Here is a 26,231-nt window from a genome sequence, read left to right as displayed (position 1 = left end):
TTCAGAGCACGTTGCCATAGTCTCTCAAGACTGAAGGGTGTCTACTTAGCAGTACAGTGGCTAGTAAATCAAGGGAGCCATGAATCCAAACTGTTTGGGAACCACTGCCTTAAAACAACAATATTTGCCACTGATTACAGGAATCCACTCCTGAAATTATCAGTCACTGCAGCAGTGTGGCTGGCATCCCCGATAAACTTGGGCATTTTTTAAAAATCAACTAATATTTATCTCAGAGATTGCTATTAGATCTTTTTGAAGCAAGGACATAACTAATTTTCCACGTAGCAGAAAGGTATTGAAATATATAAGTGGATTAACCCCATATTTCCTTTATTATTTATGGAAGTTAACATCTGTGGCAATTAATATAAATACTGGAAGGTACAAACAAGCTTATTTCTGACTCAACCAAATACTGCATATATACTTTCCTTCATACTATATAAAAACCCTTAAAAAATACAAGAAAAAGACTTGGAATATCCGAATAGAATCAGTTTTCTCAGCAGGAATCTTCTGATTCATATACAGTGGATCCTTGACTTACAGACGGCTTGACTTACAGACATTTTGAGTTACAGACTTCTCTGGCCGCAAAATTTAGGTTTGACTTGCAGCCTGAGAATTGACTTACAGAAAGAAAAAAAAAACAAAATGGAACAAAAACGGCCTGTTACGGGATTAATCGGTTTTCAATGCACTGTAGGTCAATGGAGACTTGACCTACAGACTTTTTGACTTGAGAACCGCCTTCCAATACGGATTAAGTTCTCAAGTCAAGACCCCACTGTACCATCCAGGAAGTAATAGCTTCCATCTCCCATGTCAGCGGTTGACAGACTGGTGCCCCTCCCCAAAGGATTTGGAGTATGTAGACCACAAGTTCCATTCTGGATGGTCAGTGATCAGTGATTAGGACAGGTGCCATCCAAATTATTTGGAAATTACCTACTTCCATTCTGTGGTTTCTATGCAATATTTGAATCAACACTAAGAATGATGTCATAGCTTTTATATTGGCAGTGACATCACAAAGATTCTAGAAAGGAATGTTACTTCTTAGAACCTCGTAAGTGAACAGTAGGAAAGTGGAAAAAAACAGACATGGCCGAACACGAACACGGCGGCTCTCACCATTTAGAAGATGCAGAGAATTGGCAAGAAGACATTGGAAGCCACTGCACTGATTATCTCCAGATGGCCTTTATCTCTGCTTGTCTGTCTATCTTTCTTGGAGGCATTATTGTCATCATGATGTTCAGAATAACTGAGTCCGTCATACGCTATGTCTTCTATAGATGTCACTATGAATCTAAAGTAAGCATACAAATAAATGGTGGGAAAGGAGGAACTGTGTACCTGGGAAAAACAAGATGTTCATTGATTTATACATGATTATATTTTAACATAAATACAGTGGGGTCTCTACTTAAGAACTTAATCCGTATTGGAAGGTGGTTCTCAAGTTGAAAAGTTCTTATGTTGAATCTGCATTTCCCATAGGAATGCATTGAAAACCATTTAATCCGTATCTGCTCTTTTCCGTCCATAGAAACTACAGTGGAACCTCTACTTAAGAACTTAATCGGTTTTGGAATGGTGTTCTTAAGTTGAAACGTTCTTAAGTTGAAGCAAAATTTCCCATAGGAATGGACTGAAAACCAATTAATCTGTTCTGGCTGTTTTTTTGTTATGTAGAGGTGCATTCGTACATTGAAGCATTAGTTCCCATAGGAACTAATGCAAAGCTGGTTAATACATACTCTACCACTAGGGGGAGAATTTTTTTTAACCTAAGATGACCTAAGGTTAAAAAAAGAGCAGGAAAGGTTTTTTTTCCTGTTCTTATCTTGGATTTCTGTTCTCAAGTAGAAGCAAAATTTAGCAAATGGAGCTGTTCTTAAGTTGGATTGTTCTTAAGTAGGGACGTTCTTAAGTAGAGACCCCACTGTAAGAATGTTCCAGTTGGTATATTATGTTGACAGATGAGAATTATATCGAAAGAGAGGAATGCCATAGATATAATGTTTCTTGATTTCAACAGGGCTTTTAACTTAGACATTGTTAAGTGGATTTATAGCTGTTTGAAAGACCATGTCCAAAAAGGTGTTCATCAGTGGTCCCTCACTAGAGATGGGCATGAGCTGCTAAGCTGGTGGATCGTGGTGGTTCATTTTTCAGCTGAACAGCTGTTTGGCACTTCCCAGCCTCACCTGCTCCAGTGAGCGTCCACTCAGAGGCTGGCAGGGCGCAGAGGAGGCAGGGCAGGGAAACCAGGGTGCTGTCTCTGAGTTGGGTGCCTGCTGGAGGAGATGGGGCTGGAAGACTGCCAAACACCCATTCAGCTGAAAAATGAACCCACATGAAAACCAGTTCAGCAGTTTGTGCCCATCTCTATACTTCACCATCCTGGAGAGAAATGACAGGCACCAAAATGATTTGGAAAAGAGAAACATTTAGGCAGGAAAAATCATGTGCACAAACTTAGGATAGGTGAAGCTGGCTTGGCAGAGGTATCTGTGAGCGGAGGTCTCAGTAGACCATACACTGAATATGAATCAATACTGATGTAGTAGCAAAAAAAAAAGGTGAATGCATTCCTAGCTTGCATCATCAGAAATAGTGTCCAGATCAAGAGAGGCAATAGCATTATATTCTGCTTTGGTTACATCTCGCTTGACTGCTGTGTCCACTTCTGAACATCACCATTTAAGAAGAATATTGAGAAGCCTGGACCATATTTAGAGCAGGGGTGAATACTGGTGGTAAAAGAAACCAAGTCTGTAAGAAATATTTGAGAAAGTTGGATATATCTAACTTTGGGAAAAGCTAGGAAGAAGAAATTGTTTTGGGTTAGTTAGGGTTTGGGGGAAATGAACCAGAGAGAAGGAATAGGGATTTGCTGGCTGGCAGGAAAGTGCCTTTGGGCACACAGTCTCTCATTGGAAAGGAGAGGAAAGATCAGTGGTTTAAATGTTTGTTGAAACAGTACATCCACTTTCAACTAGCTCTGCTTATGTAATAGTTGTAAAAAAAAAAAGACATATCCAAAGAGTTAGATAGTCTACAGGCTTTCTCATACATAGAAAACTGAAGCCTATAGAACTGTTCCAATAACATTAGGCCATTTGAGGAGAGAGTTGGGGTATATAACAAAGATCTAAGAGGTGGAGTGCTCTGCCTGACTATGGCCATAAAGAAATCTGATTCATGTGGTGTAGTGGTTAAACATTGGACTGAGGCTTGGGAGATCCACATTCTAGTTCCTGATGAGTTCAAAATCTTAATAGATGAACTTTTTCCACCTACCTGACTTAAAGTTGCTATGATGATGAAAGCATGAACCTGGAGGGTTCAAAAAAACCACATAAATATATAATCCAGATTAAAAAATTAGTAAAAGATATATACCAAGATATAGAGATTCAGATGATGCTGACTAGTAAGTTATGTTGAGACATGTTACAAGAGCCATTTCTTTATTTTATGTTTTACAGATATTTTCAGTAAAGATGCCTATGCTGAATTACTGGAAAGGACACTTTCAGGACTGGGTGGTGAGGATGCTGTCAGCACAGACCACTGTCGGGCGTGTACTGGTGAGTGGTTTGATGTATATTCACTGACTGTGGGCAGTACAAGTGGGTGCAAACCAGCTATGAGGGTAAGGCAGCACTGGAAAGTAATGAATATCTCTGTGTTTAGGCATAAGTGACAAAGGTTATGCAGTCAAAATGGCACGCCCTGTATAGAATCATAAATGCATGAAGTTGGAAGGAGCCTATAAGGCCATCAAAGCCAATCCCCTGCGCAGTGCAGAATTGAAAATAAAGGTATATCTGCCAGGTAGTTGTCTAAATTTCTGTTGAATGCCTCCACTTTTGGAGCACTCACCACCTCTCCAGGTTATTGGTTCCATTCCTGATATTCAACCAAAATCTGGCTTCCTTTAACTTGAGCCTTTTATTGTGTGTCCTGCACTCAGGGATTATTGAGAATAGATCCTCCCCCTGCTCTGTAAGACAGCCTTTCAAATATTTGAAAAGTGCTATCTTATCTACCCTCAGTCTTCTTTTCTCAAGCTTAAACATGCCCAGTTCTTTCAGTCTTTCCTCATAGAGCTTGGTTTCCAGACCTCTGATCATCTTTGTTGCCGCCCTCTGAACTTGTTCCAATTTGCAGCATCCTTCTTGAATTGTGTGTCCTGAACTGGGTCACAGTAGTCAAGGTGAGGCCTAATCAGTGCCAAATAGAGGGGAAACTAGTACTTCATGGGGTTTGGAGACTATACTTCTGTTAGTGCAGCCAAAAATAGCATTTGTCCCTTTTTTGCCACATCACACTGTTGGCTCATATGCAGCTTGTGATTAATTGCTAATTGTTATTATTGAGTTTGCACGTGTTTTCAGCCTATGTTCCCCAGAATCCCTGACCATTACTCATGTTGGCTAAAGTTTCTGAGAGATGAGGTCCAACACACCATCTGAGAATCCAAACATCCGCTGTATAGAACAGTGGTTCCCAACCTTGGCTTACCTAGATGTTCTTGGACTGCAACCTGAGCATGCCCAGCTAGAAGCCTCTAACCAGGTGGAGCCTTCTAGGAGCTGCAGTCCAAAAACACCTGGGTTACCCGAGTTCGGTAACCACTGGTGTAGAAGGAAGAGGTACCAGCAGGCTCAGAGAACTGTAAAAAAATCTGGTGGAAGGAGATACTTAATAGGTGGGACCTGACTAATCAAATCAGGCCATCAGAGAGAAAGCTGCAAAACTGGAAGGAAAATGAAAGGGAGTTGAACATATGTCTGGCTGGCCAGCTGAGCACTGATCAGAAAGACTCTGTACGGCAGGACTTTGTTATAGTTCATATTTCTTAATTCCATTTAACAACAAGATAAGCTGATTAGAGTGTCAGACGAAGACTCAAGACTTTTAGGTTCAAATACGAACTAGCCATCCAGAGTAGACTTCAGTCTAGATGGGCAGGATATAAATTGAATAAATAAAAATAAATAACTAAATAATGGAAATTCACCGGTGGGGTGGGTGAGGCAATAGAAAAAAATTCACATACCTCAAAAACTCTATTAGGATCACTGTAAGTTGGAACCCGCTTCACAGGACATAACAATAAATTCAGGTGGGGAAGTGATAGGTAAAGGTAAAGGTTCCCCTTGACATTTAGTCCAGTTGTGTCCAACTCTAGGGCGCGGTGCTCATCCCTGTTTCCAAGCCATAGAGCCAGTGTTTGTCTGAAGACAGTTACCATGGTCACGTGGCCAGCGCGACTAGACATGCTAGTCTAGAGTATGTATAGTACATATGAGTACGGTGAAGCGATACTTCACAGTAAATTTGAAAAGTGAAGAGAAATATAAAGAAGATCTCAGAGTTGGTCTTAGCAATGGTTCCCAACCTTTTCTGAACTGCCGACCAATTTTCAAGGATGGGGGTCAGCGTTCATGCATGGGGAGGCGGGGCACCCATGCACAGGGTGGGGTACCAGTGTGGGTGGGTGGGTGGGGCACCCATGTGTTCATGTGGGGGTGCATGGGGGGCATGTGTGCATGTGTGGGGATGTATGTGTGCAGGGGGTGGAGATCTGTCTCCGTGGCCTGGTCCTGCCAAGGCCACGGCCTGGTCCTGGGCCACAAACTGGGAATTGGGGACCCTGGGGTCTTAGGATAGTATTCCAGAAGGCAGTTTCTTGCACAATGGGAGCCCTATTCAGCCATTCTAAAGAGTAAGCCTGGAGAGGGAACCGTTATTGGATGCTTCAGCCTCACCCTCTCTGAAATCTGAAAACTTTTTCTAATCTCATTGAATTTGAGCCTCATGGTGCAGTGGTTAAGCTGCAGTACTGCAGTCAAGCCTCAGCTCATGACCTGATTTGATCCTGTCAGGTTCAAGTAGCCAGCTCAAGGTTGACTCAGCCTTCCATTCTTCTGAGGCCAGTAAAATGAGTACCCAGCTTGCTCAGGGGCAAAGTGTTCCTTGCTTAATTATGTAGTAAGCCACCCAGAGAATGCTTTTGCACTATGGGGTGGTATGTAAGCCAAAATAACAAAAACTGAATGTGCTTACTGTCTTTCAAGAGATTAGAAGTCCTGATAAAATAGTCTGTGTCGCTCTCTCTCCGACATTTCAATTTGGTAAATGTGCATAGGCCTGTTTATCAATGGGAAAGAGCAGAATTGTTTTGAAGAACAGGAAGCCTTCATGTGGCCAAAGATGGTAGAGTTGGATGGGTGAAGGTCAATACTAGGAACTCCGCAGCTAGCGAATGGAGCGAATGGAAACAGAGTGGGTTTAGGGCAAGACCATGAACAATTTTTCAGATAAGAGTAAGAAGCCTGTCCTGGATCTGGCAGTGGATAGTATGATAGTACAGTGACTTAAGAAACAGTGTTAGATGGTGAAGATGGTGAGAGGGGATGAAGATAGGGATGTGAACAATGATCACTGAACTGAACTCCTCACTCTTGATGACTTAGGCTGTTGTGACCCAACAAGAATCTCAATAAGGAATTTTCTAGAGAAATTCTTCACCCTAGGCAAGAATAAGACCTTGATCTTTCTTTACAAGGTTTTTATAATTTGTGCAAACTCTTGAACTATTCTTCTTTCTCTTTGAGAAACAAAACACATACACACAGAACAAGCACCGAATGACTTCTAAAGCAACTTTGAAAGATTTTTTTAAAAGATACAAATAACTCCTTTGATGCTTCTAATTCTTAAAAGCTCATAGTGTAGTGATTTATACTTTTATTTGAGCTTTGAAGAGGGATGCAAAGATGAAAGAGGTGGTGTTAGGGTAGTATCCCAGTAGGTAGTTCCTGGCACGACAGGAGTTGTTGGGTAGTTAATTTGGCTAGTTAATTTGGGTAGTTAAAATATTTTGTGCCATCTTTGTGGGTTAAAAAAAAATAAGTTTGTAGTTCCAGGTGAGGAATGAGACACCAAATAGTTTGATATGAGTAGAACAAGGTTTGACAACATAAGCTGAAGGAGAAGGGTGGAGCACTGAAGACAAGGGACTTGTGTGGGGTTGTTGTCGAGAGCTTTCGCTCAGAGAGCTAAGGGGAGCGGCAACATTTTTGGAACATTTTAAGGAAAGAAGAAACACAATTTGACAAAGCCTGACCTTGCAATGTGAACAGGAGAGAGAAAGACTAGTCAAAGGGAGAACTCAGGTTTCATGAGTGATCAATAAAGAGAGTGGTCAGAACCTTGTTAGTATGGATGTGAGATTTTTGTAATTTATCAGCACTGATTGCAACTTACTGATAAGGTATCCTTGTGTATTTGAGTCATGTCTCTGGTCATGTGCCCAATTGCGCAACTGAGATATGACTCAACAACCTGCTCAATTAGCCACAATTAACTGCAGCAAGTTAAGATTCTGTACATTGAATGAAACAATTTGTTTTGAGTTGCCACATCCCTAGTAATAGGAAGAAAGCATCCTCCTGAACAGTGTGCTCCACTATGTGTACCTCAACATAAAGAAAACCTAAAACAAAGTCTGAAGTGTCCATACTAAACTTCAAATATGCTATTTTATCCTCCTTTTTAGAAGATGTTTTAAGGTAACTATTCACTAATTATTCCCTTATCATTGATACAGTGATTTTTTTTTAAATTTTGCTTTAGGTCGTACTGGTGTTCCTCTTTAGCATTGGATCACTTATCATTTACTTTATCAACTGTTACAGGTAACTCAAATCTTCACACTTTTCCTGAAACGTCTCTTCTTTTATTTATTTTTAATTTAGGTATATATGTCAAAGATTTGCATTCTTCCTTGGTGCTGTCAAAATAGCCCAGGCACTGAACAATAAGATCAAGAAGCAATGATGATAAATAAACAAATGAAAAAATCATTTATGTTTCACATCTCTGATGGCAGAAAGGTCCCAAAGCAGGACTTAAAAACTTATCAAAGCACTCTTAGGAACACAGGAAGTTATCTAATGCTGAAAGAGAGTGTTGATCCTTTCAGCTCGCTACTGTATTCAGCTATCTTTTGCAATTCTCTGTCTCATTTGTCCCATTTATATTACATGGCATATTCTGTATTGTCTCCCCCCACCCGCCCCACCATCCAATTGCTGAATTCAAGCTAGCAGCCTAAATACAAGACACACATGAGCATCTGGAGCCCAAAAATGCTGAGAAAACAGCAACTGTATTTGTTAGATATTTACAACTGCAGCATATGTTACTACTGAAAGATATAGGGTACAAGCAACTACATTTTTCAGAAATGGGACTGTTCTTGGTTGGAAACAGTGGCATCATTTCGAAAGGCACAAATCAATATGGCTTTGGCAATTTCATTATGTCATTCTGCACTTGTCAACAGCATGAAATGCGGAAACTGTCAAGGGTGTCAAATGGAATTTGAAATCTGATTTGTTGATGTAGCGCATGGGGCATAATACAATGCAGTGTGAATGTGGTTTAGCTCAAAGGATGCCAGCTTTTTAAATCATTTAATTAAACTAAAATTCCATTTTAATGATGATTTTTTCCACCAGTCTCACTGGCACTGGTTTCTAATGCAGAGAATGAGGCATGTACACAATATTGTTCTGTGTAAAAAAAAAAAGTGTAAACAAAGGTACTTGGGTGATCAATCTCAAAGGTAAGGTCACATGATGAGCACTATCAAGGGCTGTGAAAAGCCAACTTCCCCAGTCAATCATTTCTGTATTGGACTGGCACCACCATTGAAGTCAGCAATCCCAAGGAACTGAGCCACAGAGCTAAAACATAGCCTATGAGGTAGAATGGCCATCAAAATCAGTAATGGGACAAGAAGTCAAGGGTGGGTTTATTGACAACACCTCAACCCACACTGAAGAAACATACAAGTGTGGAAAAGATTTTAAAGGCTAGAAAAAAAGGCAGACTAAAAAGAGGGAAAAAAATTAAACCAGAACTGCCAAACACCAGTCATCCTTTCATATAACGGGACTCAAAACTATTATCAGTAAGGCTCGTGCAGAATGCAGCTCAAGTAGACAAAATAGTAGACTGAACATCAGAAAAACACAAGGTTGACACAAGGTTCTACATTTATTCACTGATATACCTTAACAGTTTCTAACGGGGAATGTTACCCATCAGCCAATCCAAATCCAATCCAGGCAGAACCTTCTGGAACTTTGTTGAAATTGCGCACCCACCCCAAAAACACATCAAGAAAAGGTAACCGGAGGTAATTCACACTTCGACTCCAGTCAGAATGACCTTACCCCTGTCCCCCAAAATTAGACAGGTCCTCGTCTCGTAGGAATGGCTTCTCACAAGCTTTTACAGCAACACCAATTTATAGGTAGGCCTCAAACCCAAGATGGAGTCAGTGTGGTCTCTGGTTCTCTTTACAAACTTCAGAACACGGGGACCAGATTAACCTATACTTTAGTCATTTGCTTGCATGCTTCATTCATCATCTCATCAGTAAAAATCAGTAATCACCTGCAACAATCCTATTGGTATGATGATGGACATTGCCTGTAACTCTCATCCCAGTTGTAAAATTTATATTCCACCCTTCTAACACTTGTAGGAACCACTCTGCATGGCTCAGTATCAGGGCAGCCCAAGGAAATGTTGGTTCTTGGGGTGAAGTGTGAGACAGCAGTCCCCTTCCAGACCTCTCTACTAACAAGGCAGACCGGCAGTTGACTCTTTTTAAAGGACGGAAATGGGATGGCATCCCCTGCCTCAATTAAGAGCAGCCAGATGGCTTAGGGCAGTGGTCCCCAACCTTGGGCCTCCAGATGTTCTTGGACTACAACTCCCAGAAGCCTTCACCACCACCTCTGCTGGCCAGGATTTCTGGGAGTTGAAGTCCAAGACCATCTAGAGGCCCAAGGTTGGGGACCACTGGCTTAGGGGATAAAGAAAAGATTACCCAGAATGCATAGCTCTGCCTCCAACAGAAGGGAATTGCTAGAGCACTGCCGTGTGGCTTCCATCATAACATTCAGCATCTGCTTGCCTATGGCAACACTCTCCTGTGCCTCCTGGTGGGGAATGGCATATGAGTACTATTATGTTGGAATGTTACAATATAATACAGTGGTTCCCAATCTTGGGTCCCTGAATGTTTTTGGATTCCATCTTCAGAAACTCTGGCCAGTACAGCTAGTGGTGAAGGATTCTGAGAGTGTTAGTCCAAGAACATCTGGAGACCGAAGACTGGGAACCATAGATAAAATATAATAATGTATGTATTGTATTTATTATAGAATAATAATAATAGAAGAGCAGAAAAAGTGTTTAATTTCTCAATATTGTGAAGTGGCTAAGCTGTCTTCTTAGGCCAATTAATGATGTTGGGAAATTGAACGTGGAAGGGAAATTTAAAGCGTTAGTTATATTTTGTTTCAATTCCAGCAACTGCATGTACTAAAAACGAACCCAAATGGAACTTGAGGTTTCTCTGATTTTCATCCAACGTTCAAGCAATGATGCCACACAAAACTGCACAATGTATTATGTAGTTCAAAACTCACAATGTATTATGAAGTTCAAAGGCACCTTTATGGAGCCTTTTTGTTTGCTTGCATGTATTCCTATGCATGTGGGGTAGAATAAATATGTCCATTCCTCATTCAGTAGTTTCACTTCTAGACATCTTGGAGAGAGAAACAAATTTTGGAGAGTGATAGCTTTAAGAAGATAAACGCAATTTTAACAAGCCATCTCTCAAAGGCAAAATAAAATAAAATAAAATAAAGAGAAAACAAGGATAGTTATAATTTACTAGGCATAAATATAAGAACAGAAGGACTGTCTGTAGTAAATAGACAGTTGGAGAGTATGCTATTAATACTGGTATGCCAAGTTCTATTTTCCATCAGTGGCACCCTTCATTTTACAACCCAGCTCCTTGGAACAGATTTATGTAAAGCAATGTCTCAATTTTCTGACAATTAGAGAGGGCTTTGTCACCAAAGATCCTTTGGGGAATATAGTAATGATAGGATGAATACAGATTCTTCCATATATTCATTGATAGTGAGAATCTATATGGTTGTAGTACATTTAAATAGGCCTGTTTCTGCTCAGAATATTGCAGGGACCTGCACTGACAAGTTTGCATTAATGTGATAACAGGGGTAGCTCCCACAGCTTGGAGACATTATTTTTACACAACTATAGTTCTCAGCATCTCCCAGCTAGCATGGTCACTTTTTAACCACCAAAGAAATGAGTTTTTCAAACTTTGGGCTTTCTGGGAAGAGCTACTGAAGCAAACCTATATGTGGAGATTTCCACACGGCAAACACTTGCAAGATGTTTTAAAATGGACAAAAACAAAGACAGAAAGGGTCATATGGCCAGCTTGTAGGCTTAATAAGGTCAGTGACATCCCTGCCTCTCCATGTGGATTTTCATTAGTGTTTTCCCCACATCTCTAACTTCTTTCAAAGAAACCACTTTTTCACCATGAACCCACATATAGCCAAAAACAGAACAGTGGCAGCAGTGATTCAAAAGATGGGGCAGAACCAGTCAGCAACACCATGTTAATCCTCTCACCTCAGGCAGCTGGAGGCTATAGCAGGATTTGAATAAAATGTCCAGCTGTCATTGTTCCCCCCCCCCCCAACCCCATAATTGATATTTACTTGCCTACTGGTTCTGAACTGCCTATGGGCAGCATGATGCTTGGAAGCCATTGGGTCTATCATGCTCCATGAATTGTTCTACTCTCCTTTTAAAACCGCCTAAATGAGAGGCTGTCTCCCACACCTTTAGGCAGGGAATGCCACAAATTAATGATGTCCTGGGTGAAAAAGTGCTTAATTTGGTGTGTCTTTAATCTCTTGCCATCCAGATCATCCCCATATTCTACTGTACAGTAACCTCCTTTTAGTTTTGAAAACAAGGTCATACTGGATTGTGCTGTTTTGCAAAGAAATATGCACATTGTTTCTGTTTAATGAGTTGTCACTCTCTGATTTCAAAGACAGTGTGGACAGTCATATCTCATCATAAACAATAATGAATCTTTCCTCCACTGCCTCTTACAGTGTGAAACAATTCTGCCTGTCCTTTGAAGACCAAACAATTACGATTGACCTTTGCTTCAATTTATTCTTTCTCATCTACTTTGGACTGCGGGTGAGTGATTTTTGTGATTGTCATCATCGTTGTTGTTGTTGTTGTTGTTGTTGTTGTTGTTGTTGTTGTTGTTGTTGTTGTTGTTGTTGTCGTCATCATCATCATCATCATCATCATCATCGATGAAGGGATGGGAACTCTTTAGTTATCCATGTGTTATTGCAGCATCCATCAACTCCAGGCAGAATAGCCCATTTAGGGGGGTGATGGGTGTTGTAGTCAGCCACACTTGGGCAATCATTCCTTTCCCTTGATCTAGGAAAAAAAACATGCTTCCACTGGTGTGATAAAGGGCAGAATATAAGTTTTTCCCCCTTTACGTAGCAAGTTAAATTCCCCTACACAGCTGATGAAGTGGTAAAATCATATCTAGGCTGTACAATTTCAAACCATAGGTGAAGGCTTTATCTTGTCTTGTCTTTCTGATCTACACTTGCAGGAAAAATGAAGTGGCAGACTAGACAGTATTTACACTTCAGACATTAATAGGGTGGAGTGGAAAGAGATTCATAACTAGAGTTGGGCCTGAACTGCCAAACTGGCAGGGTTTTTTTTCAGTCAAACATAGCGTGTGGCACTTCCCAGACTCACCTCCTCTGGCAGGCTCCGACGCAGCACACAGAGGAGGCACAGCAGAGAAGCCAGGGTTCATGACCATCTCTACTCACAACAAAATACAATGCTGAATGCTCCAAATTCTTGCAAAGGGACAATTGTCACATCACTGTGGGCTAAACAGGAATCTATTCACTGATGGTTGTCGGTATTATTGTTGTTGTTTTACTTTTTATTTGAGCAACTTTTTTAAAAAAATGAAGCAGGTACCTTAAATATAAGAAGTATCCATTCTTCCCTGCATCCCATGATTTTTCCACTGCTTGGAGGACATTGTTGTCTGTCCCATATGGCCTACCTCACAGCATCCCCCCCTCCCACCTTTCCTGGCACCTTCATGTATTACAGAAGACCCAAGCCCATTGCTAGTACTGTATTGAAATAAGTTTCAAATGACAATCCAGTCAACTTCTGAACATGGGGTACAGGGGCAGCCATCTTGTTCTTTACATCAAGTAAGATCTTTCCCCCCTCCCGAGCTCCACCATCATCTTCATGGGATGTATTGCATTGTTAAGTATGCAGGTGGGATAAATATGAAAGGAGGAAGAGCAGAGCAGCCCCTCCTTCATCCACCATCACTTTACTCACACAAAAGAGCAGGTGTGAATGAGAGAGACCCATCAATTCCTGAAGACTCCCCATGGAGAAATCAAGCTTCTGGCTCAGGTGGGGCAACATTCATGGGTTGATAAGTGTCCCCTCTGAAGATCTGTCTGATAGCAAAAGTAAAGTGATAATAAAGGGGAGGGGACCTCGCTGCTTCTGGATACGAAGCCACTAAGTAAGACTACTTACTGTGTATGTGTTGGGAAGCAAATGCCAGTTCCATTCATAAAGGAATTACAAAGGGAAGGTATTGCGCTGTGCTGAGTACCTTGTTCTGTTCTGTATTTTGTTAAATAAAAAGAACTGCTGGATAACTCAGTGGTTTAGGTATCTGGTTGCAGAGCTGGAGGTTGGGAGTTTGATTCCCTGCAGGGCCTCCTTAACAGGGGATGGATTGGTGAGGATCCATAGGGTCTCTTCCAGCTCTGCAGTTCCAAGATGATGATGATGATGATGATGATGATGATATTAAACATGTCTTATTACAAGATTGCCGTGAGGAAAGGCTGCAACAAGCCTGCTGTTAACAGATATGTAATGTCAAATTCCTTTCATTGCACATAGAGAGGAAGGAAGAAATTCAGCATAACTGTGAGGCCCAATCTTATGCAAAGTTTATCCAAATATCGTCAGTTCTCTCTTCAAACTTTGAGAGTACGTAGACTGCAGAGTTATGTCCACTGGAGACCATTAGATCATGGCTTCAACCTGTGGAATCTGTGGATTTGCAGTTTGCGGAGGTACTTGGCATCCTCTGCTGTAGAGTCGGTCTCATGCACTCCACTGAACTACAGCAGAGAATTCTTAGAACTTCATGGGATCATAAATCCTAGGATTCCACAGGGAGGAGCCACGGCAGTTCAGGTGGCATCAGAGTGCTGTAACTGACATGTGCAGGACATGGATTCCTTCCAAGGTGTGAAAAGTTTGAATGGGAAAGCTAAAGCAGATACAAAATGTGATGGGCAGGGTCAGAAGGCGCATATTTCAACTAAACTCTTACAGATCATCAATTCATGTAGGAAGATAATGGATGAAAGAGAAATTGGCTTCTTGATGACATGGTGTAATTGGAAGAGGAGTAATGAAACATACAGAGCTTTTTTATGCCAGCCCTCTAATTGTAGGTGGTTTTCTTTTTCTAGTTCTTGGCAGCAAGTGACAAGTTAGCATTTTGGCTTGAGCTGAATTCCATTGTGGACTTCTTCACCATTACTCCTGTCTGTATATCCTTCTATTTAGGAAAAAACTGGCTTGGTGAGTAAACACAAACTCAGTGGTTAAATTCTCTGGCTGCAGAACCAGAGGTTGGGAGTTGAATTTTCCCACTGTGCATCACTGACAGGGGCTGGACTTGATGATCTCTAAGGTCCCTTTAAGCTCTGCGGATCAAAATGTTTTATATTATATTATATTATATTATATTATATTATATTATATTATATTATATTATATTATATTATATTATATTGTAATTGTATCGTATTGTATTATTATTATTATTATTATTATTATTATTATTATTATTATTATTATTATTATTATTATTATTATTATTATTATTGAGACATTTACCCACGTGTCTCCAGGTTGTTTCACTAGCCTGAGACCCATGACAAATTTTCTTCTTTCTGCTGTTACCAGTTGACCTCTGTCAACATTCTTTAATTAGAAAGACTGAGGTCCAAGCTGAATATAAAATTGAATAAGACAGATTTATTGATTACAATTTGCTTAAACAGGTTCTTCACAGACTTTAATGTATTCATTAGATCAGTAATAACATGTTTCACTCTTAACTCTCTTAGTTCTCTAAGTTCTACACTCCAAACTGCCTCCTTTAACTCTTAAAGGAGTGCCACCCTACCTAACTAGAACCAAATAACTTCTACTTCAGACTCTCATCTCTGACTCTCACTAAAAATGACCAAACCTCTCTTCTCTGACTCACCCCTCCCTTCTGGATTCTCTAGCTCTGCCTCCCAACAGCTCCCATTGGTGTATGCAAACAACCTCATGTATGAGCCAAAGCAGTGTGATCGCCACAGTCCTCCCCCCTTAATAAGGTTGTTTTATGAGGGTAAATCTAGCAGTTTGCCTTCATAAACAAACAGCTAAGAACATGCAAATATTACAATATCTTACCAATACTTATTGTTTTTGTTTAGTTGTTTAGTCATGTCTGACTTTTCATGACCCCATGGACCACAGCACACCAGGCCCTCCTGTCTTCCACTGGGTCAGATTCATGTTGGTTGCTTCGGTGACACTGTCCAACCATCTCATCCTCTGTCGTCCCCTTCTCCTTTTTCCTTCACACTTTCCCAACATCAGGCTCTTTTCCAGGGATTCTTCTCTTCTCATGAGATGGCCAAAGTATTGAAGCCTCAGCTTCAGGATCTGTCCTTCCAGTGAGCACTCAGGGTTGATTTCCTTCAGAATGGATAAGTTTGTTCTCTTTGCAGTCCAGGGGACTCTCAAGAGTCTCCTCCAGCACCACAATTCAAAGGCATCAATTCTTCGGTGGTCAGCTTTCTTTATGGTCCATCTCTCACTTCCACACATCACTACAGGAAAAACCATAGATTTGATTATGTGTACTTTTGTTGGCAAGGTGATGTATCTACTTTTAAAGATGCTGTCGAGATTTGTCATCACTTTCCTCCAAAGAAGCAGACGTCTTTTAATTTCATGGCTGCTGTCACCATCTGCAGTGATCATGGAGCCCAAGAAAGTAAAATCTGTCACTGCCTCCATATCTTCCCCTTCTGTTTGCCAGGAGGTGATGGGACCAGTGGCCGTGATCTTAGTTTTTTTGATGTTGAGTTTCAGACCATTTTTGCACTCTCCTCTTCCACCCTCATTAAGAGGTTCTTTAGTTCCTCCTCACTTTCTGCCATCAGAGTGGTATCATCTGCATATCGGAGGTTGATGATATTTCTTCTGGCAATCTTAATTCCGGTTTGGGATTCCTTCAGTCTGGCCTTTCGCATGAAGTATTCTTCATATAAGTTAAATAAGTAGGAAGACAATATACAGCCTTGTCGTACTGGTTTCTCAATTTTGAACCAATCAGTTGTTCCATGACCAGTTCTAACTGTTGCTTCCTATCCCACATATAGGTTTCTTAGGAGATAGATAAGGTGGTCAGGCACTCCCATTTCTTTAAGGACTTGCCATAGTTTGCTGTGGTCCACACAGTCAAAGGCTTTTGCATAATCAATGAGGCAGAAGTAGATGTTTTTCTGGAACTCTCTGGCTTTCTCCATAATCCAGCCCATGTTAGCAATTTGGTCTCTGTTCCTCTGCCCCTTCGAAATCCAGCTTGTACTTCTGGGAATTCTCGGTCGACATACTGCTGAAGCCTACCTTGCAGGATTTTGAGAATAACCTTGCTAGCGTGTGAAATGTGTGCAATTGTACAGTAGTTGGAGCATTCTTTGGCACTGCCCTTCTTTGGGATTGGGATGTAGACTGACCTTTCCAATCCTCTGGCCACTGCTGGGTTTTCCAAACTTGCTGGCATATTGAATGTAGCACCTTAACAGCGTCATCTTTTAAGATTTTAAATAGTTCAACTGGAATGCCATCACCTTCACTGGCCATGTTGTTAGGCATGCTTTCTAAGGCCCACTTGACTTCACTCTCCAGGATGTCTGGCTCAAGGTCAGCAACCACATTATCTGGATTGTCCGGGATATCCAAATCTTTCTGGTATAATCCCTTTGTGTATTCTTGCCACCTCTTCTTGATGTCTTCTGCTTCTGTTAGGTCCTTCCCGTTTTTGTCCTTTATCATGTCCACCTTTGCACAAAATATTCCTTTAATATCTCCAACTTTCCTGAACAGATATCTAGTTTTTCCTTTTCTATTATTTTCCTCTTTTTCTTTGCATTGTTCATTTAAGAAGGCCCTCTTGTCTCTCCTTGCTATTGTTTGGAAGTCTTCATTCCATTTTCTGTAACTTTCCCTATCTCCCTTGCATTTTGTTTCCCTTCTCTTCTCTGCTATTTTTAAGGCCTCGTTAGACAGCCACTTTGCTTTCTTGCATTTTCTTTTCTTTGGGATGTTTTTTGTTGCTGCTTCCTGTACAATGTTACGAGCCTCCATCCAAAGTTCTTCAGGCACTCTGTCCACCAAATCTAGTTCCTTAAATCAATTTCAGTCTCCTCAGCATTGGTGGTTGGTGCATAAACTTGGATTACTCTGATGTTGAAAGGTGTGCCTTGGATTTGTATTGAAATTATTCTATTAATTTTTAGATTATATCCCATTACATTTTTTCCCACTCTTTTGTTGACCAGGAGGGCTACTCCATTCCTTCTAAGGGCTTCTTGCCCACAATAGTAGATATGATAATCATCTGAACTGAATTTGCCCATTCCTGTCCATTTTAGTTCACTGACGCCCAGGATGTCAAGCCTTTCAGCTTTGGCCCAATCACTTCATTAGCTCTAGGGCTACTTGTATTTGTCCTCCACTCTTCAATTTTATCTCTATTACTGTTTACCAAATCAAACTTACCACTTTAAACATTTAAGACTTCCTTCCCCTAATGTAGGGCTTCATTTTCTGCAGTGTCCAGACAATGGATAGACATGCCCTCTCAATCGCAGACAAATGTCTCTCACCAGGTTGGAGTCTCCTGCTGATGAAAGTCACTGGGTGTAGATTACCGCTGTCATCTGCTTGGCTTCCAGACCCATACTCGACATATCAATGTACACAATTAACTCCCAGTTGGAGTTCGGTGCAACAAGGACAGGGCTTGAAGTCCACACTTTCTTCAGACAATCAACAGCCACTTGACACTCTGACATCCACTGGATGTCCTTGGCTAGCCTTTTCCAGGTTAAGCCAGTTTTCTCTTCAGGTAGTGGCTTCATTTTCTTAACTGGGTGAAAGAGTAGGCAGTTTCTTCCCCTCCTCCAGAACATCTATGGCTGCATCCTTCTTTGAGATATTATTGCTCTTGCTTTTACTCTTACCCACAAACTGGCCCACAAGTACTTTTGTTGCAACACTCTCCATATGTGGGGAACCACTATCCTGACTCACCTCAAAATTCATAGGCAAGTTTCTTTTAAGTGCCATCTCACACAATTGGCTTATTTCTGATGTTTCAAGATTTTCATCATATGGTTCTACCCCTTTAATCTCGGGTTTCTCAGGTAGGGGTTTGCTTGCATTATTTTAAGTGCTTTGGCAGCTGCAGGTGGAGACTTCCCAATACTAGCCTCCTCAGCTTTCCAGTGCTGTCGTAACACATCTACAGGTCCTGACCATGCTAGCTGCAACTCACTCTCCTCTATGGGTCTCAGCATCACCACTTCATCCTTGGGACAGAATGCTCTTTCCCAGGCCTTTTCATCACACAAGCCTCAGCCATTTCTGCTACTTCAGGGTTTTCCTCCAGACTGGGACATCCCAGGTTTAATTCAGAGGTTAGGGCTCCTAGTCTTTCCTCAGGGACTGTAATTTGCTTGTCCTGGAAGCGGGTTACTACTAAAACACTCTGCACATGCTTGGAGAGATCTAAGCCAATCAAACAAGGAGCAAGGATTTAGTCTGACACTACTACTTTCCATATACTGTACCACACCACCCCTGGTTTCTCACTGCTACTTTGGCCATTGGCAGCGCCACTATGTCTGAGCTAATGCCTTTGAGGGTGATGTTTTGTTCTACAACACATTCTCCTCAGGAATGATGTCTGAGTGATAAATAATAACTTGGGAACATGTATCTTTCAGAGCCAGATACTTTATGTTGTCAATGAAAATAGGCTCTGCAGAGTTATTCAAGTAATCCTGATTGCACTGAATTAGGAAACATTGTATCACTCTCACTTCTGGAATGTCTGGGCACTCTGCCAAGTCTGTTTCCTTAGCAATCGTGCTGTGGCGGGAAGAAGCCTCAACTTCAACTGCCGATTGCTGTGCCTTATTATGCTGCACACAAAACACCTTCTTAGGCTGACTGGAATTTCCATCTTTATGCTGGTTAAAATCCCTATTCTTTTGAGTTTCACATTGCACCCAAAAATGACCTTTCTGTCCACACGCATAGCATTGTTTACTGGCCTTGGGTTCAAAATAAATGGCCTTATTAACTTTTCCCTTAGAACTATTAGGTTTCAGGTGACTGTGCTCTTGTCTCTAAAATGAATTCCAGTAGCTTGCGTACTTCTGAGGTAATCTCTACCAGATGGGAGCCCTCTCGACCTGTCGTCCCACATTTTTCTACCAATTTTTACCTCAGAAAATCGAAGATCTCTAATCTCACTGATGGAATCAGCATATTCAGATGCCTGCATTGCATTTTTAGGATTCTTGTCCTTGACCAGATAACACAATTCCCTTGGCCAAAATGGAATAAAATTGTTCTAATCCAATCACATTTTTCATTTGCTCTAAGGAAGTAGCATCAGTGTGGGGGGCTGTTTTTCCCAAAGGAGCTTCCAAAAATAAGCCACAACTAGAGAGGGCCTAGTGGAACTTACGGAGAAGCTGACTCCAAATTCCCACTTATTCAGTGGGTCTACTCTAGTGCAACATTGTGTAAGATTGTTGAAGATGGTCTGCATCTCAATGCAAGAACACAGCATTATTGTGTCAGTTTTACTTTTGATGGCCATATTTTAAAGAAGATTGACAATGAACTGCTCTACATTGAACAACTATGCAAAAGCCACAACTGTTTGGTTTTCAACTGACATGTTGCTAACTTCCAGAACATTTTAATGACAACTGTGCTGAAACACTCCCCCCCCCCCCGCTTTTATTTTTGTAAGCCTGAAGCAGCTGAATCTGCTGTCTTCAGGAACATTTCTTGAGAAAAAAATGTTTTTAAAAGTTTGCGCAGTTTTAGCATAGGAAATATGCTGGGTTCAGAGATTGTTCAATATAGTCGTACTCTCCATTAGTAAGACCTTGCATTCTCGTATACTTAATCCGTCACTTTCCACCTCTCTTCAGGTTTAAGGTTCCTGAGAGCACTCAGATTGATGGAACTCCCCAAAATATTACAGTTTCTTCATGTCACCACAAGTGGGTAAGCCAAACTTGCAAAGTGTCACCTTCTACTCAACAATCCTTCCTTCTTTCTCATGCCTCCCCTCAAGTTTTTTCTTGCTTAAGAAGCATGTTTCATTCTTAATAAAATGGATGGAAATGTTCTCATCCATCCTTAGATTTGTTCATATGGAGACTTGGAGAAGCATAGCAGTTCCTGGCTACTTCTGTTGGTGCTCTGAGACTTAGCAATCCTGGCGCAGGATTCGTAGTACAGTGGTCCTCAACTTTGGGCCTCCAGATGTTCTTGGACTTCCTTCCAGAAATCCTAGCCGGTAGAGGTGGTGGTGAAGGTTTCTGGGACTTGTAGTCCAGGAACATCTGGAAACCCAAGGTTGGGGACCACTGCCTTAGAATACTCCATCCTTACAGTCAGATGAAGACAATTAATTTTTTGACTGCCCTTGAAAAACTTCCTTCTGATATTGCCAGTCATAGTATTGGAATCCCTTTGAGCACTGGTCAAAGATCACACCAAAGGCTCCTATTCAACCATGACACCAAGTTATTGTTCAACCAGTTCCTGTCACTGATACACATGTGTGTTTTGATAAAGCATCAGCCCAAACCTTAAACCTGATTATTGATGTTCAGATGTGTATCAGTAATGAAGAGGTAAAATTCAACTGCAGACATTGAGAACTGTAGCCAACAGTGTTATCTGTGCAACATTTGAAACTATAAGCCAACAACACAGCAGTGAAGAGCTTCAAATGCATTTGTGTCATATTGGATACAAGTTCAGAAACTCTGGAACTCTACATTCTGGGGAGGAATTGGAATGCAGAGAATTTTGGAAGCATACTTCAGAAATCTTAGGTAAAGGTAAAGGTTCCCCTTGACAATTTTTTTTTGTCCAGTCGTGTTCGACTCTAGGGGGCGGTGCTCATCCCCGTTTCCAAGCCATAGAGCCAGCGTTTGTTCGAAGACAATCTTCTGTGGTCACATGGCCAGTGCGACTTAGACACGGAACGCTGTTACCTTCCCACCGAGGTGGTCCCTATTTATCTACTTGCATTTGCATGCTTTCGAACCGCTAGGTTGGCGGGAGCTGGGGCAAGCGACGGGAGCTCACTCCGTCGCGTGGATTCGATCTTATGACTGCTTGGTCTTCTGACCCTGCAGCACAGGCTTCTGCGGTTTAGCCCGCAGCGCCACCATGTCCCTTCAGAAATCTTAGGGACTTTTAAATTGTTATTTCCTTTAGGGAATCACAGGGGCCAAGAAAAGCAGGTGGACAATACAAAAAGAGAACAAATCCATATCTATCTGCAACTGGGCTACAGCAATAGGAAATAAAAACCCAGTGCCCAGTGGAAGTTGTATTTACAACACAGCTGATTGATTTAAGAGATACTTTGAGGAAGAGGTTGAGCTGACTTTAGCACCTGTCACTGCTTTATCTCTCTTATCACTCTTCCCTTGCCTGCTCAGGACTGCAATCAAACTATCGAAACTACTAGCTGTATTTGTCAGTACCTGGCTCACGGCTGCAGGATTTCTTCACTGGGTATGTGCAGCAAATACTAAAGACTGCAAATACCAAAAAAGGTCTTGCAGTGTATAGACTAAGATAGATCTCACATCAGTGTTACTGGCTAGTTATTGAGGATTGTTTTTTTTTTCTTTGTCCCAGTTTACAGTGCTAATTTTGGACTTCTTAAGTCCTGCATGATACATAAATAGAATAAAATTTAAAATAATTATATCTCATTCACAGGCTTAATGCCAAATACCAAAAGAAAACAGCTGACTGACATTTTAGGAACATATGGCATAGTAAGCTACCTTAGTTAGAGTAAACATGCTGGCTTGGTCCACTGAGCCCTTTTCAGGGTTTCAGGCAGGATTAATTCCTCATCTGACCTGGAGATTGTGGTAATCTCTGGTGGTCTCCCATTCCTGTACTAATCAGGTACAACCTTTCCAAAAGCTGATAAGACGGATATGCTCAAGGTGATATCAATATCATAATACTGTCATATATGAGATGATGCAAACAGTAGATCTTACAGGTTTATTTACAAGAACTATTACAACTGCCTTTTCAAAGCAGTTCATCCCTTTGAGCTTTTCCAATGAATAGTGGATATATCATTGGGTGTCTGGCCAAGGATAGGGGTAGGAGAAGAGAAATGCCTTCATTGGGAGCAACACCCCTTGAGGAATGGATCATGAATGTCCTTAAGCATTCCTCTAATCCTACCACAGCACTCATTTTCTATATACAGTTACTTAGTCAGGGATGGAAAGTTTTCTTTTTCTTTTAAAGTTGAAATTCTCAGTATATATGATATTGTCAAGAATTAATAATGTAGACATCCAGGTTTATACAGATTTTTCTCTGATATTTTTATTTTTATTGATTCTTCTGTAGATGGAAAACTCTGGTGATCCCTGGGTGAAACACAAAAATTTTCAAAACCTGTCTTACTTTGAGTGCTTATACCTGATCATGGTGACCATGTCTACAGTCGGTTATGGAGATGTAGTGGTGAAAACCACATTAGGACGTGTATTCATCCTTTTCTTCATTGTTGGTGGTCTGGTAAGAAACTACACTCGGATTTGGGTGAACACGCAGCGTATTAAAGTCTGATTTAGTTTTTATACTTCCTTTGTCCTTTCCTGGCTCCTGTGTACACAATTAGCCTCTTGAGGTTCTCCACACTATTCTGGCAAAACACTGTGTGGGAGGGGGCATTTTTCAACAAATGTCTTAGTAGCAGAGCTGGTAAGTTTCATCATGAGCTGCACCAGTAATATAGCATGGATCTGCTTTTGATTAAATCAGGCTGGGCATTATTGAAAGGCAGTTTATGCATATGGAGACCAGCTTGTGGATGCTTTATTACTGCCCAATGCCCTCTATTTTTCTTTTCTTTTTTTTTAATTTTATTTAAAATATTTTACCCCACTTTCCCCCTTAAAATGGACCCAAGGTGGCTTACATCATTACAAGACAATATTTAAAGCTCAAAACAGTAAGTAAACAAATATTTAAAAAGAACTTACAAATACCATTCTGATAAATGGTAAACAAAAGCAATATTAAACATACATTAAGTTCTTTATTAAATTCCTTATTTGTTGATGTGTTTTTCACTCCACTCCATGACTCTTTTTCCACATGCATCTTTATTGAGTGAGTGGTAATTATTTTCCTTTAAGAAACTAGACTGAAATAGATGCTAAACTGAGTGACCTCATTGACCCACTATTTACGAAAAGCCCTTTTCAGATATATTTTTTATTGCATGGATGGACTGGCACCACCTCTCAAGGTAATTGGTTCCACTGTCATACTACTCTAACAGTTAGGAAGTTTTTTTTTCTAATATTCCACCAAAATCTGGCTTTCTGTAACTTGAGCCCATTGTTCTGTGTCCTATACTCTGGGATGACTGAGAACACATCCTGCCCCTCCTCTGTATGACAGCCTCTCAAGTATTTGGAAAGTTTTATCATATCACCCCTCTGTATTCTTTTCTCATGGTCAAAAATGTCCAATTCTTTTAGTCTTTCCTCATATGGCTTGGTTCCAGACCCCTGATCATCCTTGTTGTTCTCCTCTGAACCTGTTCCAATTTGTCAATATCTTTTTTAAACTGCAGTGTCCAGAACTGAACACAATACTAAAGGTGAGGGCTAACCAGTGCTGAATATAGGGGAAATAGCACGTTGTGGGATTTGGAAATTATACTTCTATTAATGCAGGCTAAAATAGCATTTGCCTTTTTTGTAGCCACATCACACTGTTGGCTCATATTCGGCTTGTGATCTATGATAATTCCAAGATCCTTCTAGTGTTGCTGAGCTAGGTATCCCCTATCTTGTAACTGTGCAATTGTCTTCTTTCTCCAAGGTGCAGTACTTTGCAGCAATCCTTGTTAAATTTCATTCTGTTCTGTTGTTTCTGCTCAGTGCTCCAGCCTATCAAGATCATTTTGAATTTTGTTTCTGTCTTCCCATGTATTAGTTATTCCACCCAATTTTGTGTCATCCGCATATTTGACAAGTATTATTTGCACTTTCTCATCCAGGCCAGTAATAAAAATGTGAAAGAGCACCAGACCCAGGACTTAGGCTTGGAGTGTACTACTTATTACCTTCCAGTTGGAGAAGCACTCATTAATCATCGCCCTTTGAGTACAATTCTGTAGCCACACCTAGTTAGCTTGCTAATTATGGGACTTTGTCAAAAGCTTTGCTGAGGTCAAGATATATGATGTCTACAGCATTCTCTCTGTCTATCAGAGAGGTGACACAATCAAAAAAATAAGATCAGGTTAGTCTGGCAGGATTTGTTCTTGACAAATCCATGTTGGCTTCTAGTTGCTACTGCACTGTTTTCTAGATGTTTGCACAGTGACTGTTTTTCTTTTGCTCCCTGGATCTGCCTCAGCTTTACTCCTCAGTTGTGCTCTGTTCAGAGTCAGGGGTCAAAAAGCTGTTCTAGAACTCACAGCTGCTACTTATAGCTCTCAGCATTAATAAGGACACTCCCCTTTCTGTTAGGCCAATCACATGGCTCTTCCTGTTAAGGACACACACACCCCTCCTTTTCTCCTGAGCATATAGCTTTTAAGCTGAGTACCTGTTGCTTCTGTTTGGGCAATTTCTAGGGGTTACTCTAGGTCTCTTCCTGTTGTTACTCTAAAAAAAAACCCACTCATATCTCTGCCTTTGTCTTCTTGGTCTCCTCTTCCTTCAGCAGACCTCACCTTCCTATCTTTCATTCCCATCTCCCTCCTGGGAACGTCCTGTTCACTCACTCTGGTCATGAGCTCCCTGAGTCTGCCTCGGCTTTATTGCTCAGCTGTGCTCTGTTTGGAGTCAGGAATTAAAAGAGAGAGAATGAGAAAATAAGACCAGGATTTCATTTTCCACAAGAAGAAGATGAAAAAATCACACTGATGCATAGGGGAGTTTTAAAAGAGGATGGCAAGATTTTGGAATTCACTAACAATAAGATAGTTAGCACTCTTTGTATAGTACATTGTTCCCTATAAGTAATATCATAAAATTCAACTTGGACAATGAAAGCTTTGTTTGAATGTGGGAAATAATTGTTATTATGCTGTGTTCTCCTTAGATCCTCTTTGCAAATTTGGTGCCTGAAATGGCTGACATTGTTGGAAGCACTAAGCTCTACAAGGGTTCCTATGTGATGGTGAAAGGCAGAAAGTGAGTTATTTTGATTTTATTTTTTACCACAATTAAAAAGAAGTAAATAATTCAATGTGAATACTTCTCAGAATTGTCCACACTCAGTTACCCTTGTTTTGCTAGAAAACTGGGATGAATCAGTCTGGTAGAAAGATCAAATGTACCATATTTGTAATAAAGCAATATGTTTAAGCCTAGTCCTAAATTTAAAATTATAACTATAGGGAATCATTTCCTTTTTTGTTACAACAATACATTTGTACTTAAATAAACAGGATTAACAATACCCCACAGTGCAAAGTAGAAAAGCCCCATTCAGTGAATGGGGAAATTTTAAAGCAGAGTAAAATTTAAAAGCAGATTTGAGATGTATCTATTGGACCAACGAAGTTCCATATAACTGGCCATCTTTTTGTCCTTCACAACTTAAGATCAGGCTATATGTTACAGAACATGGGATGATGGGGGAAATAAGAAAAGCAGAAAAGTACAAAACTAAATCTTAGATGTTATAGCTGCTGGATTTGTTGACGGAGAGTATACACTTAAAGGAATATGAAGATGGGGAAAAAGAGACAGTTTATGAATATACACTTCCATCATTCCAAAAATGCAACT

The 26,231-nt window shown here is 40.7% G+C and overlaps 1 protein-coding gene across 1 annotated transcript in view; it reads left to right on the top strand.

The window, feature by feature from the left end:
* Window positions 1-1,107: 1,107 nt before the first annotated feature.
* Window positions 1,108-26,231, top strand: part of KCNU1 (potassium calcium-activated channel subfamily U member 1) — a 138,379-nt gene continuing 113,255 nt past the window's right edge. Inside the window, exons 1-9 of the mRNA XM_078379691.1 lie at window positions 1,108-1,320; window positions 3,501-3,602; window positions 7,660-7,721; window positions 12,057-12,147; window positions 14,517-14,628; window positions 20,349-20,424; window positions 21,879-21,954; window positions 22,822-22,992; window positions 25,540-25,631. Of these exons, the coding sequence (XP_078235817.1) occupies window positions 1,108-1,320; window positions 3,501-3,602; window positions 7,660-7,721; window positions 12,057-12,147; window positions 14,517-14,628; window positions 20,349-20,424; window positions 21,879-21,954; window positions 22,822-22,992; window positions 25,540-25,631 (995 nt within the window). The remainder of the gene's footprint in view (window positions 1,321-3,500; window positions 3,603-7,659; window positions 7,722-12,056; window positions 12,148-14,516; window positions 14,629-20,348; window positions 20,425-21,878; window positions 21,955-22,821; window positions 22,993-25,539; window positions 25,632-26,231) is intronic.

The sequence above is a fragment of the Pogona vitticeps genome, chromosome 8 (genome assembly GCF_051106095.1).
Source record: "Pogona vitticeps strain Pit_001003342236 chromosome 8, PviZW2.1, whole genome shotgun sequence".
Lineage (NCBI taxonomy): Eukaryota > Metazoa > Chordata > Lepidosauria > Squamata > Agamidae > Pogona > Pogona vitticeps.
This window is presented reverse-complemented; position numbering and strand designations above follow the sequence as displayed.